This window comes from Maylandia zebra, linkage group LG19, assembly GCF_041146795.1.
Source record: "Maylandia zebra isolate NMK-2024a linkage group LG19, Mzebra_GT3a, whole genome shotgun sequence".
NCBI classification, from domain to species: Eukaryota; Metazoa; Chordata; class Actinopteri; order Cichliformes; family Cichlidae; genus Maylandia; species Maylandia zebra.
The window spans coordinates 21,827,143-21,839,945 of NC_135185.1; the positions used below are offsets into that span (position 1 = coordinate 21,827,143).

A 12,803-nucleotide genomic window follows, 5' to 3' on the forward strand; every position below is an offset into this window, starting at 1 on the left:
CACTAACAGAAAGACTGCCACCTCCCAAAGATTTGCTTGGGCACTTCCAAGTGTTCTCCTTCTGGTTTGTGTTGTGTTATATGTGATTAAAAAGACCAGGGGAGAACATTTCCTGTAGCTGCTTAACTTTCAGGATGTTAAATAGACACTTATACATGGCTGAGTTATTTCCAAACATAATCAAAATACAGTAAAACCATTACTGGCACTTAGATGGTCCATGGATCTTGTTTTCAGAAATCCCAGAAATACAGATTGGTGCAGAGGACAGAGTATCAATGACCCAGCAATCGATGAAGAATGTAAAATGTTATTAACTTCTAGTAGGTTCAAAATCAGGATTTTAGGTGGGTATGGATCAGGCTAACAAATAGACTCTAAGCTAGCTAATAATTAAGATTATACAAGCATATTTACTTTTATTAAAGGACCCTGTCTATGTACATTTAACTAACTGAAATATTAAACCGCTCATCAATCAAAAATGTTAACATATAAGCTACCCTGTACCGGTCGACAAAGTCTGGTAACCCTGGAGATGTTTTACGGTACGTCCCTCCTCTTAATATCCGCTTCCTGAATCAGGGAGGTTTATTATTGACCATAAAGCACTCTCTCATTATTGTACCTCGTGTACTCAAATTGATTGGCTGCTTGCCCTCTCCATTCAGGGATCCATTCAATTGGTTTACTTTTATCTGTAAAGCCATTCTGGTCCCACTCTGTTATTATTCATGCTCCCGTATCTCTGTGAAACTTTTGGAAACGACTTGCTGCAGTCACAGGAAGCAGTTTTGCTATCTGTCCCTCAGGTCCAAACTGAATTAGGCAGGAGAGCTTTCATCCACTCTGTTACTTCTGCTCGGAAGCAAGAGCTAAATGAATCTCAGACGAAACAAGCTGGTTTCGCTAGGCAAGTTAAAACGATTTATAAGAAGAATACAGGGAGTGCAGAATTATTAGGCAAGTTGTATTTTTGAGGAATAATTTTATTATTGAACAACAACCATGTTCTCAATGTATTAGTATTTTTAGTATTTATTTATTTATTGTCATTGTCAAGAACAATGAAATTGCGTTTGGGGCTTCCATACAACCCAAAAAAAAGAAGAAAATAATAAATACCCCTTAAAACCCAAGTGTACATATTTAACCCAGTGTGACTCCAATGCAATAAGACAATCCTTAGCAATAATGTTCGTAGAAATTCAGACAAAGACCTGAGAAACATGACAAAATACAACAATGCAACCCATTCAATATTATTGTACTGTGAGATATGATATCAGATATGATAGTTATCTATTTAAGAAAGAGGGGGGGGGGGGGGGCAGGAAGGGTAAGAGAATAAAGATATGATGCACCAATGCAGACCAGTTCATTGCTATTAAGAAGTTGGATATGGTTATTGTCCGTGAGAGGGGGGCAGAGAGTTCAGGAGCCTCACAGCCTGTGGATACAGGCTGTTGGCCAGTCTGGATGTTCTGGCCTGTATAGACCTGTACCTTCTCCCTGAGGGCAGCAGATGGAAAAGGTGGCGCGCAGGGTGATGTTGGTCCCGCAGGATACTGTGCACCCTCCTCAGACAGCGAGTGGGGAAGATATTACTGATCTCTGGCAGACTTGTTCCAATAATTCTGCCAGCTTCTTTCACCACCCGCTGGAGTGCTTGCTGATCGGCCTTGGTGCAGCTGGGGAACCACACTAGAAATCCATACGTCAGAACGCTGCATGAACCCAAAAAACTCATTAATATCAAAGCTGAATGTTTTTGGAAGTAGTTTTTAGTTTTAGCTATTTTAGGGGGATATCTGTGTGTGCAGGTGACTATTACTGTGCATAATTATTAGGCAACTTAACAAAAAACAAATATATACCCATTTCAATTATTTATTTTTACCAGTGAAACCAATATAACATCTCCACATTCACAAATATACATTTCTGACATTCAAAAACAAAACAAAAACAAATCAGCGACCAATATAGCCACCTTTCTTTGCAAGGACACTCAAAAGCCTGCCATCCATGGATTCTGTCAGTGTTTTGATCTGTTCACCATCAACATTGCGTGCAGCAGCAACCAACAGCCTCCCAGACACTGTTCAGAGAGGTGTACTGTTTTCCCTCCTTGTAAATCTCACATTTGATGATGGACCACAGGTTCTCAATGGGGTTCAGATCAGGTGAACAAGGAGGCCATGTCATTAGTTTTTCTTCTTTTATACCCTTTCTTGCCAGCCACGCTGTGGAGTACTTGGACGCGTGTGATGGAGCATTGTCCTGCATGAAAATCACGTTTTTCTTGAAGGATGCAGACTTCTTCCTGTACCACTGCTTGAAGAAGGTGTCTTCCAGAAACTGGCAGTAGGACTGGGAGTTGAGCTTGACTCCATCCTCAACCCGAAAAGGCCCCACAAGCTCATCTTTGATGATACCAGCCCAAACCAGTACTCCACCTCCACCTTGCTGGCGTCTGAGTCGGACTGGAGCTCTCTGCCCTTTACCAATCCAGCCACGGGCCCATCCATCTGGCCCATCAAGACTCACTCTCATTTCATCAGTCCATAAAACCTTAGAAAAACCAGTCTTGAGATATTTCTTGGCCCAGTCTTGACGTTTCAGCTTGTGTGTCTTGTTCAGTGGTGGTCATCTTTCAGCCTTTCTTACCTTGGCCATGTCTCTGAGTATTGCACACCTTGTGCTTTTGGGCGCTCCAGTGATGTTGCAGCTCTGAAATATGGCCAAACTGGTGGCAAGTGGCATCTTGGCAGCTGCACGCTTGACTTTTCTCAGTTCATGGGCAGTTATTTTGCGCCTTGGTTTTTCCACACGCTTCTTGCGACCCTGTTGACTATTTTGAATGAAACGCTTGATTGTTTGATGATCACCCTTCAGAAGCTTTGCAATTTTGAGACTGCTGCATCCCTCTGCAAGATATCTCACTATTTTTGACTTTTCTGAGCCTGTCAAGTCCTTCTTTTGACCCATTTTGCCAAAGGAAAGGACGTTGCCTAATAATTATGCACACCTGATATAGGGTGTTGATGTCATTAGACCACACCCCTTCTCATTACAGAGATGCACATCACCTAATATGCTTAATTGGTAGTAAGCTTTCGAGCCTATGCAGCTTGGAGTAAGACAACATGCATGAAGAGGATGATGTGGACAAAATACTCATTTGCCTAATAATTCTGCACTCCCTGTAGAAACCTAATAAAGCAGGTGAATAATCATTTGTACGTCCACAGTCAACCGTAGTTTAAGGTTTAGTTAAAGATTCTTCACATTTTGTATGCTAAAGGATGCAAAATCAACACTGCAGTCATATTTTTCAATTTTATTTTTGTTCGTACTCCTGAATGTTAGTTTTTCCTCTTAAATGACAAAACTTCAGGTTAAATTAAAAAAAGAAGCATGAAAAGCATAAAAACCATAAAAACCATAAATTCCTAGTACTATAGGAGCAGAATTAATAAACAAATGTATATTTTATTCATTTTGAATTCAACTTTCTGCTTCTTGGAATGCTTTCCACTTGCAGTGAAAGCCATGGGAAGTTGACAGTTTTCTCAATGAAAGCCATGCTGGCAACAATGTGTGGAGGGAAGATTGTTGACAAACTACGCTGTAAGTACAATTTTGACTGCTTTTTTTAAAAGCTGATGTTTTGGTTAATTACATATGCCAGGGTCTGCATGTAGTTACTCGAGTTAAACACACAGGGGCACTGCTGCAACATATATACAGTATTCATTTATTTTAAATGCATTAAGTTAATGCTGAGTCTGTGTACCTAGGATCAATAGTTTCCATTCACATAAATGTCAAGTGCCGGTTTGCATCCTGTTTTTGCTCAAAAGTAAAATGTGACATTTGCTTTCTCAGATATTTTCTCGCAGATCTCCGACTCCAGTGGCGTCATGGTGTTTGCAAAGTTTGATCAGTTCCTTCGGGAGGTGCTGAAACTCCCCACAGCCGTGTTCGAGGGCCCATCATTCGGCTACACGGAGCACTCAGTGCGGACGTGCTTCCCTCAGCAGGTAGGAAGAGAATATTGAATCAGCTTTCTCCTTTACTTTTTTCAAAGTCTTCAGTGCTTTACACTTGTTCAACGCATGCATGTGTGTGTTTGTATCTAGAAGAAGATCATGCTGAACACATTTTTGGATGTGTTGATGGCAGATCCTCCCCCGCAGTGTCTTGTGTGGCTGCCGCTCATGCACCGACTTGCTAATGTTGAAAATGGTAAGTTTTCCCAAACCAAATTTAATACTGAGAAGAGATGCTTGAGAAAGGAATAATAATTCACTATTTTTAGACATTTTCTCTCATGGTAACATTTCATAAAGTGAGTGAAATATCATAAACAACAACAAGGAAATCCTGTTATAAGAAAAGCCAGAAGAAATCATGAAACCAGTCTTGGCTTGGCTCCAAGACCAAAATCAAGACGATGACAACAAATTGTGTAAATAAAATATAAATGTACTTTCCCGTCGCTTATTTCTCCAAATGAATAAAAATATTTTCTCTCTACATTTCATATGCTAATGAGGGGGCGGGGTGGGGGGGGAGGTGGGCTGTCTTAAAGATGTGTCATAGTGTCAACTTTCTAGCTATTGGTTGTTACAGAAGTGGTGGAGTCAACTCAGAAGATCATTTTTAATTGTCCTTTATCTGTAAAGCATTGACTAATTTCTCAAGTAAATATAGTGGAGTATAAGGTAACATAAAATTGACATACGTAAAGTATCTGAATTTTTTTATTATTTAAAACAAACCAAATACAGAAGTAGCTCTGAGATTAGTGACATCACCACTCTGACAGGAAAGTGTCTTTGTTTTCGTGTTTATCCACTCAGTCTTCCATCCGGTGGAATGTTCTTATTGCCGGAGTGAGAGCATGATGGGTTTCCGGTATCGGTGCCAACAGTGCCATGGCTACCAGCTCTGTCAAAGCTGCTTCTGGCGTGGCCATGCTAATGGTCCCCATAGCAACCAGCACCAGATGAAGGAGCACTCGTCTTGGGTAAGGGGAAAAGGCTCTGATTATTTCTCAGTCTTACATTATGCTTTTCCCATTTCCATACAATTGAAAAGTCAATATCTCTTCGGTCTCATCTCGACTGATTTTATGACATAGCAACCCTGTGCCCACATTTCTCGTCCTTTCAGACAAATTCAGCAGGGATTTAATGGGGTTTTACTCATCTTGGCAAATAAAATTGTATTGACTGAATTTACTGTGTTGCTGCCCCCAAAGCTCAATCATTATGTTATAAATTGAAACATGGGAAGTCTGAACCCATTTCACATACCACTTGGATTTTACACAGAGAAGAATGACTGCTCTTGTAGCCTGAGGACTGGAATGACATGCCGGAGAAAAACAAAACGCTTTTTCTCTGATATAAAAAAAGAAAGAAAATTATAACATGGAGTAGGTGCATGCATCTGTTTGGGATGTTGTCCTGCTTCCCTGATAAATTGGTATGATGTACGCACACCAGTGAAATTATTTGCTGTTGCCATTTGGATGCTTTTTCTGTTAACCTCGGTCCTGATTACCTGGCAGTATTACTGGCTATGTGACAGAAAAAAATGGATGCTCATCCATTTTTCAATTGCTCTCTATCTGCCTCCAAGTGCAGTACATTTATTTTTCCTACTTTTATTTGTTAGTTAAATCTCAAGTGTGAGATTATACAGGCAAGGACATGCATTTTTATTCCTACACCACATCTCACGACGTTGTGCTAACATTAAGGTTCGTAGCAAGAAAGAGGAGTGCTGTTTACTACAGCTCTGCACGTCGCCCCGATTTTCAAGAACAAGGTTGATGTGCAGAGCTGTAGTAGCTACAGACGGATGTGTTTAATCAGTCACACTATGAAGATATGGGAAAGAACTTGAACTGTATCATTTTTATGTGCATAAAAACTAAATACCATTTCTGCTTGCCCTAGGGAAAATAAACATTTAGCTCAACATATGAGGACCATAATAAACAATAATAAATAAAATAAACATTGGTACTTAAAAATATCTGGATCATATAAAACATGGTTAAGAAGCATTTAGAATAAAATCATTATAGCAGAATAAAATGCTTCTTTACCTTCTTCCTGACTGCAGGTGAGAAAACAGGCTGCGAGATAGATGGCAGGGATCATTTATGATGCTGTCACCTGCTGTTTTCACAATCCTGTTCAGTTTGTGTCTTTCCTCAGACCTGCTGTTTCCAAACCAGCAAGTGATGCAGGACATGATTATGCTCTCGGTGGTGCCTCTGTAATAGACTGTCAGGGGTGGAGTGGCGAGGTCCCGCTTCAGGTTCAATGTCTTCATGTTACAGAGGAGATGGAGACAATGTTTTACCTCCTTAATGAGGGCTGTGGTGTTGTCACTGGAGTTCAAACCTTCCTTCAGATACACTTCCTAATACTTGGTGCACTTTGCCTGCTCTACTATAGATCCACTGATGGTCAGTGGTGGGACACAACTGGAGGTTGTCCTCCTAACATCCATGATCATGTCCTTAGTTTTGTCTGTGTTCAGAGTGCTGAGTGTTATCTGGTAGAGTGGGGTCATTAAGACCTGATTGCACAGTGGGTTTATAGCCTTCTGCTGTCTGGAACGCAGCCACAAGCGCTGCGTGTCCTTGTTGTTTGTAAAATGATTTGACAGTTTTTCACATAATGCTTGTTTTCAGTTGCTTCTTCGTATGCTATAGGCTGAGCTGTTTCCAGATGATAACTCTGATCCTCGGTGGTGAATAGACCTCAATTGTCAGCTGTGGCTTGTCACCAAGTGTCTTGACAGTTCTGATGACAGTCACATCGTCTGTGCATTTGTTTACAAATTCAGTGACAGCATCTGTGTATTCCTAAAGGTCTATACAACTCCCTTGATGTAGCTGTGTCTCTAAAGGTCCACCGTGTGCACTCAAAGCTGTCCTGCAAGGATGTATTAGCCTCATGAGGCCGCTTTCTGATATCTGACTTGCCGGAGGCATTTGGCTCATTCTGGGCCTGCATTCAGGTGTCAACATGACAGTCAAGTGATCAGAGCTACCAGTGAAAGAGTTGGTGAAGGTAGTTTAAGAAGAGAGCTGAAAATTAGTGAGCAGCAGTACAGCTTCATGCCAGGAAAGAGCGCTACAGATGTAGTGTTTGACAGCGCTGATGGAGAAGTACAGAGAAGGTCAGAATGTGTTGCAATGTGTCTTTATGGCTCTAGTAAAATCACATGATAGGATGCCAAGAGAGGAGCTGTAGTACTGCACAAGGAAGTCAGAAGTGACAGAGAAGTATTTGATGGTGGTGCAGAACATGAGGGCAGCAACAATAGCGAGGTGTGCATGAGGAGTGACAAGGTGGGGGTGGGATTACATCATGGATCAGCTCTAAGACCCTTCTTGTTTGCAGTGGTGATGGACAGGCTGACAGATGAGGTCAGGCAGGAATCTCCAAGGACTATGATGCTTGCAATTGACATTGTGATCTGTAGTAAGAGTAGGAAGCAGGTGGAAGAGAGCCTGCAGAGATGGAGTCATGCTTAGAGGGGGAGGTGAAGTTGAAAGAAGCAGTGAAGGTGCATGAATATAAATACCTGTGGTTAACCATCCAAAGCAATGGACAGTGCACAAGAGAGGTGAGTGGAGATGAGCGTCCGGGGTGATTTGTGACAGAAGGATAACAACAAAAGTGAAAAGAAAAGTTTCTAAGTTGAGACATTCGGTCAAACAAAAGAAAGACATGAGGCAGAGTAGAAGGTAGCTTAAGGTGCTAAGATTTTCATTGGGAGTGATCAGGAGGGACAGGATTAGAAACGAGTACATCAGAGGGACAGCTCAGGATAAGCACTTTGAAGGCAAAGTTAGAGAGGCACTGAGATGGTTTGGACATTTGGAGAAGAGTGATAGTGAATATATTGGACAAGGGATGTTGAACACAGAGGTGCCAGCCAGGTGGAAAACAGGAACACCAAAGGATGTAGTGAAGGAGGACATGCAGAGGATTAGTGAGAGCCGAAGAGGATGCTAGGGACAGGATGAGATGAAGGCAAATGATCTGTTGTGGTGACCACCTTGTACCGCACTAAAATATGTTGAAAGATGCTCTAACCTGCCAGTATGAGAAAATATAATTTAAAAAATCATAAGATATGAGTGACTTCAGTTAAGAAGTTAAAGTATCACTCATCAGAAACATTAGGGATAGTACTGTATACTTTTCCCATATAATTCAGAGTTTCCGAAAGAGTGAAATACAAGTGCTGGAAATCATCCTAAACCATTGGTCAGAGTAGCCAAACCTAAATGTGTTTGTTATATTTTGAAGCTTCTTCCCTTATTTCTCCTGAATGAAGCATTGCTGTCAAGCTTCACTGCAGTTTTTCAGCCATTTGGATTAAAGAATCCACCGAACCTGCTCAATAGAAGCTTTTACTGAGTATGCAACAAGTACTTCTCATCCCCACTTTTCCCACAGTAAACAACGTCTTGACCTAGTTATGTAAATGACTTCTAACAGCGTAAAACTGTTTTCACTCCAACACAGTCACAGCAGTCAACAAAATTGCAAAGCTAACCAATGCGTTGTTTGTCTTGCCTAACTCACAGAAGTCTCCGGCTAAAAAGCTGAGCCATGCCATCAGTAAATCGCTAGGCTGCGTCCCCATCGGAGAGCCGCCACATCCCGTATTCCCCGAGCAGGCCGAGAGACCACAGGAGCTCACCCACACTGTGTAAGTACTCTTCCCAATGCATTTGTTCCTGCTCTCTCTGTCATTATTGAGGGAACCCCAGCAGATTTGTTGATTAACAGCATGGCAAGGATCAGTATCCTCATGATCTATAGTCTGCTACCGTCATGTAACTGCCTCCATCTTTCCACTTTGCTGTCACCACATGACTGATAGTGCGCCATCCTGCTCAGACATCTCGTCCCTGATTATTTGCTACCATGGAAATGCTGATATACTACACAGATTCAGCCGCTGCTGCCGTTAAGCGCAGTCATCCTCATCAGTCTGTTGGCAATGAAACAGGGACGATGGTATAAATCTCAGATTCTAGGCTTTGGGAAATCATTATAGAAAATGCATTATATTCTGCTGGTGTCCTAAACCCTGAAGACTCATTTACATTTCAGCTGAAAAATAGTACTATTAACATAATCAATTCCACCACTGAGATACTTTCACGTACCGTCTTCTTTGTTGCACTGAAACTCCAACGCTTTATGGTCTCCACCAAGACAACATCTAACTGTGTTTTGAGTATAAAAACAGTGGTCCATGGTTGTTCTTGTCTATGGCGTTAACATGATCGCAGGAAATCTCTCAACTTTTGTATTTGAGCTTTCGACAGTTCCCATAGCACGTTTCATAACAAAATCCCGCTTCGTATTCCAGTCACGACCATAAATCTAAGCTGTCTGTATATCCTTTTGTTGCTGGCAAGTGCCAGTGAGTAATTGATAGTGCACTGCATCACAGGGGAGAAAGTAGCTTCGTGAATACCAAGAAAATTGACACAACGTAAATACATTCGCATGATTTCCTGTTTTACCCCGATTCGCTTTTATATCCAGACTCTGCCCACTGCCAGGGGGCTTTTTCTGCATTGTGCCCAAACTTATGCGTTTAAGATGGAGTTTACATTTGCATAAATTTACAATTCATCACAACAGGGAGAGCCAACTGTCGACCCGGATGTTTTCCTCCTACTGAGAGATAAGGCGATTGGATTAGCTTGCACACTATAGGCTGCGTAGCATGAAATTACTTCACACAAGTAGATTAATATTGATAAAAAATAAAATTTGTGGCTAAAATATATTTAGAATTATGTATCTCTAGGGGCCACAGGAAGTTGCAATCCATATCTATATCTATCTTTTTTTTATGATGTTGATTATTTCAGACAGTGTAGTCACGGAGAATATGGAGCTCCGTCACAGAGAAACCAGCTGGGGCTTTTGTTTAGAGCTCTAAAACTGGTTTTAATTGCTCAGTATTTTCTGATGTAAACTAAAATTTGCAGTGAGAAAAGGCCCTTGATTAAATAATACTGAATATAATATAGCTTAGAGGAAGTTGTACCACGATTATTTCTACTTTTTATAATTTTACTTTTAAGTTTTAATAGCTTATTGGGCTTTAATAAAAAAAATATGTTTGGCATTCTTTCTTTGAAATTCCAAGAACTTATTGTTATGATCTCCTTTGAGGGTTTTGAACACAAAGTGCATCCTCATGCTCTTGCAGATGGCATTTTCAGGTTGCTGAAACTCTGTATTCGTGTTTGCTGACTTTTAGGATAATGGATGTGACTGTTGACCCCTTCTTTTTATATCTTTTTGTCTCTATTGTTATGTCTGAAAGGGCATTTACAAAAAAAACAAAACATCTATTTTTGGTTCCAGAAATGATTTTATGTTTTGATTTGTGTGGCGATGAAGTAGCGCCTCTCATCAGCTGTGCAATGAAAAGAAGCTTTTAAACCTGACAACCCTTCAAAATATGTATTCATCAGCGACTGTCATTCTCAATTTTGGTTCGGATTAAAAGCTCCCAAATTTAACTGTGCAGGTCTTCAAAATAGCAGGCAGATACATCTGCAAAACAATACACAGGGGGAAATAACAGTGTTGTTTAGTTCTTTGGAATATGATCCTTAGTATGAAATTATACATTAAACATGACACTTAAGTCTGCTTATCTTTAGATGTGAGAAAAGTACTAGCATGGCTCTATCTAACTGTAACAAAATCTAGAACCTCATTAGCATTTTATATGTTACACAATTACTGGACACTTTATTAGGTACACCTTGCTACAACAGGGTTGGATCCACTTTTGTCTTCTCAACTGCCTTAATTCTTTGTGGTATAAATTCAGCAAGGTGCTGCGAGTGTTCCTCTGAGATTTTGGTCCACATTGACGTGATAGCGTAAACGCAGCTACTGTAGATTTGTCGGCTGCACATTCATGAAGGGAATCTCCCATTCCTCCACATCCAACAGGATTTCTATTGGATGTGGCGAGATCTGGTGACTACGCAGATCATATGAGTGCAGTGAACTTGTTGTCATGTTTAAGAAATTAGTTTGAGGTCATTCAGTTCAAATCAGGTTAATTTATATACAGATAAGGACAATATTATTAGCTTCTCTCCCTTTATTTAAAGTATTTAAAGTATTTTCCAAGCGCTTTTAAACAGAGCAAGGAATTTTTTAACACAGCTTTTCCAAACATCCTGGTTTTATTTTGTATGCTTACTTTATTTTACCTTGCACACAGAAACATAATCATAATTCAGTAATGTTCACTTTGGTCTTCTGGAGGTAGTTCTTCACCAGGAGTGATGTGTGTTTGGGATCATTGTCGTGTTGGAAGACAAAGTGATAACTCAGACCCAGTTTTGGTGCTGACCGTTTGAGGTTTTTCATTCAAAATCTTCACATATCTTTCTTCCACTTTCCACCTTCCACCTCACAGTTCCAGATGCACTGCAGCATCCCCACAGCATAATACTCCCACCACCATGTTTCACTGTGGGGATGTTGTTCTTTGGGTTGTACACGTCTCATGTCTTTCTCCAAGCATAAACAGTTTCAGTATGACCAAAGAGCTCTAGTTTTGTCTCACCTGATTAAAGGGAGTGACTCCAGTATTTCTGTTTCTCAACGTTGTCCTTAGAATACTTCAGGCTTGAAGTTATCTTTTTTGTATTTGTTTTCTTGGTGTACAACCTTGCAGTCTGTTCCTGTGGAGGGTTCGAGTGATTTTCGTCTTTAAGACAACAATTGCCAACTTGGTAAGTCATTCACTAGAGTTTTGGCAGTTGTTCTGGTGTCTTTTGACACATCTCTTTATTTCCAGAGTCTTTGAAATCTTTCTCTTCCTGCTTCTGCCAAGCTTGTGCCGTACTGTGTGGCTCTCTTTGAATTTCTTGATGATACTTCTCACTCCAGTTCTTGACACTTGGAAACGCTGCTATAGCTTTGCATATCCATCTCCTGCTTTGTGAGTGCTAACAGTTCTTTTTATCTCAAGTCCAAACCGATTTCTTTTGTTTTTGGCGTGATGCTTTCTCAAGTGACAGCTCAAACCCATGCCGAAGTTTTTATACTGTGTGCAAATTTGGAGATAACTCTCAGTTTTAACTTGATTTTACAACCTTTACAAGGTTAAATTTCATCAATACACAGCAGTAGTTTGTGCAGTTGCTTAATAAAAAGGTCAGTTCTCCAGAGGGACTAATAATATTGATCATGGTAATTGGTAGATGTTTTTTGTTTTGTTTTTTTCTGAAGTAATGTGTCTAAAAAGAAATTATTTCTGGTTTCTAAAGAAAACTACAATGTATGGAAATTCTATGTTACAAATCCCTTGCTATGTTAAAAAAACACTTTCTTCATCTGTAGTGCCAAATCACAATAACAGCCACCTCAAGGCACTTTATACTGTAAGGTAAAGACCCTACAGAGCAAGCACTATGTGATGGTGGGAAGCAAAAAACTCCCTTTCAACAGGAAGAAGCCTCCACCAGAAGCAGCCTCAGGGAGGGGCACTCATCTCCCTCCACCAGAGATGGGCGCGTTACTGTAATCCGATTACTTTTTTCAAGTAACGAGTAAAGTAAGGGATTACTATTGCGAAAACGGTAATTAGATTACCGTTACTTTCCCGTAGGAACGCTGCGTTACTGCGTTACTAAAACTGTGATGTTTTTGCGAGAATGTCTCATGACAGTGACGTAAGCGAGTGCAACGTTAGTGACAACAGCT

The 12,803-nt window shown here is 40.5% G+C and overlaps 1 protein-coding gene across 5 annotated transcripts in view; it reads left to right on the forward strand.

Annotated features, from left to right (window-relative positions):
- The window catches only part of dtnbb (dystrobrevin, beta b), a 39,315-nt gene that overhangs the window by 7,156 nt on the left and 19,356 nt on the right, over positions 1-12,803 (forward strand). For 4 of the 5 annotated variants that reach the window (XM_004540225.3, XM_076877367.1, XM_004540228.3 and 1 more), the window contains exons 6-10: positions 3,548-3,633; positions 3,892-4,046; positions 4,146-4,251; positions 4,869-5,035; positions 8,630-8,754. In XM_004540225.3, coding sequence (XP_004540282.1) covers positions 3,548-3,633; positions 3,892-4,046; positions 4,146-4,251; positions 4,869-5,035; positions 8,630-8,754 — 639 coding nt within the window. The remainder of the gene's footprint in view (positions 1-3,547; positions 3,634-3,891; positions 4,047-4,145; positions 4,252-4,868; positions 5,036-8,629; positions 8,755-12,803) is intronic. The other variant, XM_004540226.3, reaches the window with a different exon arrangement.